This window comes from Pelodiscus sinensis, chromosome 4 (assembly GCF_049634645.1).
Source record: "Pelodiscus sinensis isolate JC-2024 chromosome 4, ASM4963464v1, whole genome shotgun sequence".
Lineage (NCBI taxonomy): Eukaryota > Metazoa > Chordata > Testudines > Trionychidae > Pelodiscus > Pelodiscus sinensis.
In genome coordinates this window covers 131,302,614-131,307,666 of record NC_134714.1, presented here as the reverse complement: position 1 = coordinate 131,307,666, position 5,053 = coordinate 131,302,614, and the positions used below count along the sequence as shown (strand labels likewise).

Here is a 5,053-nt window from a genome sequence, read left to right as displayed (position 1 = left end):
CGTGTGGGGCCGAGCCCCTCACCCCCTGACCTGCCTTCGGGGTGCAGCCCTGAGCCCCTGGGGACATTCAGGAGCCCCCCTGCAGGCGCCGTGGGCCCCAGACTGTGTTGGCCCAGCCCAGAGCTGCCATGTGCTCTTTCCACCAGACCGGCCCAAGGTGCCCTGGGTGTTGCGCGCCCCTCGGGCAGACCAGCGTGGGGCAGCATGTGGGGCCCAGTGCCTGGCGTGGGGCAGTGTGGGTTGGAGGCCACAGCAGAGCCACGCTACGTGGGAGCAGAGAACACAGTGCGGTGGACACTCTCAGAGCGATTTATTGGGAGACATCTCAGAGCGGGTGGGACAGAACGGGGCCGGGACAGGGGCAGGCGGGCCGGTCGCTGACCCATGTCACAGGGAGGGAGGCTCTGCAGGGGCCTCGGATGGTTCGTGCTTGTCAGGGGGCCCTGGGAGAGCCGCTCTTTGGGGCACAGGCTGCAGGCCGGCCTGGGGCGATGAGCGGTGGTTTGGGGCGTTCTTGCGTCTCCTGCTCGGCTCTGTTCACGTCTCCTGCAGGGGCAGCGGCAGCGGCACGTGGGGAGGGCGACGAGCAGGAAGCAGCTGGCGTCCTGCCCCCTCTGTCCTCAGCGCCGCAGGATGCCCAGCTAGGGGGAGGTTTTGCAAACGTTAGCAGCGTTGCATAAAGTCCCACGCACCAGAACCCCCTCTGCCTCCCCCCTTGCAAGTCCCCCTGCGGCCGACTCACAACTGGGGAGAAACTGCTGCTTCCCCAGGGGGCCTTGAGTGCGTGAGGGGTGTCTGTGCCTCCGGCGGGACCAATTGTGTGGGTATTGTGCTCACTCTTGCGCGCGCATACACACACACACACACTCTCTCTCTCTCTCTCTCTCTCTCTCTCTCTCTCTCTCACTCTAACAACCCTGCATAAATCAATTTATGGGGACTGGCTAGTTCAAGGGAATGCAGAGTGGAATCCAGCTGTTCTCCCTGCTCCCACCCAGAGGGTGTCAGATCCCCTGCAAGGTCCCAGGGTAGCAGGCGAGTCCATATGCCCACCCCGGCGGGAATTCTGTGCCAAAATCAAAATGCTGCAAATTATTGGTGAACAAATCACGTGAAATCAAGTCTCTAAATAACTGGAAATGAGTGGAGCGGCTGTGGCATGGCAGTGAGGTGGGAGTGGGGCAGCTACAGGGTGGTTGTGGGGTGGCTGTGAGGTGGGCGTGGGGAGGTTCTGAGGTGCCAGTGGGGTGGGAGTGGGGCAGCTGTGGGGTGGTTCTGAGGTGGCAGTGGGGTGGGAGTGGGGTGGCTGTGCGGTGGTTCTGAGGTGGCAGTGGGGCGGCTGTGGGGTGGTTCTGGGGAGGGTGTGGGGTGGGAGTGGGGTGGCTGTGGGGTGGTTGTGTAGTGGCAGTGGGGTGGGAGTGGGGCTGTGGGGTGCTTCTGGGGTGGGAGTGGGGCGGCTATGAGGTGGTTGTGTAGTGGCAGTGGAGTGGGAGTGGGGCGGCTGTCGGGTGGCAGTGGGGTGGTTGTGGGGTGGTTGTGGGGTGGCAGTGGGGTGGTTGTGGGGTGGCAGTGGGGTGGCTGTGGGGTGGTTGTGGGGTGGCTGTGGGCTGGCCCCCTCCGTGGCTTAGGGACCCCAGCGCGCTCGTGTTTGCCAGTTCCTGTGTCCCTGCATGATCTCTGGCTGGGAAAGCCTGAGTCGAACATGGGAGTCACTCAAGGGGCGGACTTGGCTGCTGCTCTCCCACCGGCCCCACAGGCCTGCGAATCTGCCCCCCCGCTGCGCCGGCCCCTCCAGGGCGAGCGGCAGGGCCCTGCCAGGGAGTGATCGACGCACCAAGGGACCCCGCAGCCGTTGGGAAGCGACTCACCGGCTCTAGAAGCACACGACGTTCTGGAGCTTGGCGGCCAGGTCATTCTGGTTGATTCCTTGGAGGACGTTCTTGGTGACGTCCAGAGCCCACGAGTTGGTGTAGTAATTTATGATCAGGTCACACACGGCCATGCGGTTCGCCTCCTCCAGCTTCCCCTTGGGGATTTTATTACAGCCCAGGGGCACTTGGGTGAGGTTGTTCAGTTTGACCTTGAATCGCTCAAAATCCTCTTTCCCCAGCTCATCCAGGACCTCCTGCAGGGTGTCCTTCAACGTCTTAGGCATCTTGGCGTGGCTGGTGCTGAAAGTGGAACTGAGTCCTTCCCTGAGTCGCTCCCTTTATCTCCTTCACTAGCCCCGCCCCTCCTCATCCCGGTATTTTTCCACTTCACTCATCTGTGTCCTGGACCTCTCCCCTTTTGGTTCCTCCTCCTTCCCCCGAGCACGTTCTCCCTGTCTCTCCCGGAGAGCTCAGACTCCTGTGGCACAGAGTCCAGTAGGGCCAGGAGAACTGGCCACAGAAGTCAGCCTGTTTCCTAAAATCAGGTAACTGAGTGGGATGGGTTCGGTCTGGGGCTGCAGCAAGGCACGTTAGTCCCAGAGAGAGAGTCAGCGTGAGCAAACTCTCCATTGTTTGAAAGTTTACGTTCCTTCTTTCTTCCTCCAAATCTTTGTTACCTGCCTGCACCAATCCCCTCTTCCCCTGTAGAAATCCCCAGAACGTGCATATGTGTATTCGCGCACCCCCCATCGGACTTCCTCATTCTTCACCGGTTTATTTCAATTTCAATGCACACGAATAAAAGCGAGGCCCATGCAGAAAGTCTGACACCACTGCTAGTTTTTTAAATCAGACACTAAACCATCCAGAACCCCGACAACTGCTCTCAGCCAGAGTGAGAACGGAAAGGGCTGGAACTGATCAGCCACACACACAATCCCCAGAGTCCCACACCCAAGAGAGGAATACGTGCTTGCGTTTGTCATCCCCTTATTACAGGGGCCTGTTTTTTCTGAGAGGATCCTGTCTGCTGCAAACTAGCCCCAGAGACTACAACTCCCACAAGCCCTTGAGAAAACCAGGAGGGGAGACTTGCCCAGGTAAGTGGAGAGGGGGGTCTCAGAGTCTGTTTTTTCTCCATTTTGAGTCCAGAGGAGCCAGGCTGCTGTGGAGGCGCCTTATTCAGGCCAGGAGCTGTGATGTTGCAGCTACTGCCTGGGGCTGAGAGCCTTTGGGGCCTGCATCTAGCAGGCTGCATCTGGGGCAGAGGGGAGAGACCCTGCCATGGCTCAGAAGGACAACACGGCCACCAGCACGCAGCAGGACGCTGGAAGACAAGTAACTGGGCTCTTTAGCTGCCTGGGCCAGACCTCAGAGCTATAGACTGACTCAATTCCAGAGACGCAGTGTCCCGGCCAGTGAACCAAAGCTGCTGGCGTTTGGCGGAGCCTGCTCCAGTGGCAGAGGGCGTTTGTAGCTGGCTGCATAGCTTGGACTAACACACTCACGCCCGACAGAGAACCCCCTGCAGAGCTTCAAGTGCGCCCAGGCCAGGCAGCGTCTGGGACTCTGAGTCCGGAGGGTGCACGCTCTGGGGTGGAGGCAGTGCAATGCCAGCTGATCAGTTCCTATTACTTCTGTGTACGATGTTAAGTGATGTTAAGCTGATAAACCCTGTTTCGTTACGTTGTTAAATAAAGGTGTGGTTATTCTAACGTAAGCAGTTCGAGGTGCATCATTTATAAGTGTTGTCCAGGGGTTAGAGCCGGTGGAATAATCGTATTCCTGGAGGCTCCCAAGGCACACCAGTAAGTGTGTACAGGGCCAGCCAGAAGGCACCGCCGTTGTACACTCCTTATGAGCTGCAGCAAGGGGGTGATTAGGGTTCCCCCAACAAAACAACATCACTGCCGGGGTACTCAAGTTCTCCTGTTATGTTCAAACCATCCAGCGCCCAGGCACACGTGTGAATGTGCCCTGCTCCTGTATAACCCGGGAACGAAAAAGGGGGTTACCGTGGGGAGCAGTGAAGCTGCTCTGAGCTGCCCTCCTCTGGTGATCTCCCCCTGGCCCAGTGCTCTTCCTGGCTCCCACCTTGGGGCACCCCCAGGCAGCCACGTTGTCCTTCCCAAGCCTCGGGCAGGTTCTCAGCTGTGAGGGCTCCTTCACTGTCGGCCTCATGGCCGGAGGGCGAGCCACACAGCCCCTGTCGCCCTCCCGCCTTCCACGCCCCTGGAACCACCAGCACTTCCTGTGCCTCCAGACGTGGGTTTAAAGAGGCCACATGGGGCTACAGTGGCACAGCTCAAATGGGTGTGGCTGGCGCGGAGAGTTGGCGGGAGGTGGGGGGGGTTCCAGGCAGGCAGCCCCGGGGGTCAGAGTTAAGGCTGTGAGGATGGTCTGTGGTAGCTACGGGGAGGCGGAGGGAAGAGGGTTTTTCCCGGTCAGTGGCCTCACTCTTTGGCTCCCTGTGTTGCAGGTTTGTGTCCAACCCGTGAGCTGTGTGGCCACCGCGGTGCGTTCGTGACCGTTTTTTGGGGTGTCTGTTAATGCAGAACCGCCCTGTCGGTCCGTGGGGCTGACGTTACACCCGATTGGGACAACTGGCAGCCCCGTGGCTGTCCCCTCTTGCTGTAATTTGTGACGGCACCTGGTTGTAGGGCCCCGGTTCCAACCCAGTCCCGGGGTGGGTGACGGGCTGGCTGAGGCTGGTGGGGAATGGGGCATGGGCCTGTATCCCAGGGGAGTGTCATGAGGTGGACAGGCCTCCTTCAGGCCCAGAGAGGGTGAATTCACCCAGTGGGACACGGTGAGCCCTGCGCTGTTCCATCCCCCTTGCAAGACGTGTGGGGTGGGGGGGGGCAGGGAAGGAAATATAAGAGCCAGGCCCTGCCCCTCAGGTCAGAGAAGGAGCCAAACGCCCTCCCCACACACCCTGGCTGCCCCTGTGCGAGGGGGACGACAACACTCCTGCGCCAGCCGAGGGAGCAGAGAGGGTGGCAGAGGGAGCCCGTCAGCCTGGAGATAGGAAGCCAGGCCCCACAGCAGCCCAGGGCAAGGACACACTGGGGCTGTGGTGTGGCCGGCAGGCGAGGCCGCCCATCCTCCCGCCAGCCCGGCAACGGGACCCCCAGAGTCGCTAAGGGCCAATGGAGCAGGGTGGGGCCGAGCCCCTCACCCCC

At 60.6% G+C, this 5,053-nt stretch overlaps 1 protein-coding gene across 1 annotated transcript; it reads right to left on the bottom strand.

The window, feature by feature from the left end:
* Positions 1–295: 295 nt before the first annotated feature.
* Positions 296–2,194, bottom strand: LOC142829373 (apoptosis-associated speck-like protein containing a CARD). The gene is made up of 2 exons (XM_075929137.1): positions 1,869–2,194; positions 296–641 (listed from the first exon to the last, which is right to left on the bottom strand). The coding sequence occupies exon 1, from the start codon at positions 2,153–2,155 to the stop codon at positions 1,874–1,876; it is 282 nt and encodes a 93-aa protein (XP_075785252.1). The 5' UTR covers positions 2,156–2,194; the 3' UTR covers positions 296–641; positions 1,869–1,873.
* Between the last annotated feature and the right edge of the window lie 2,859 nt (positions 2,195–5,053).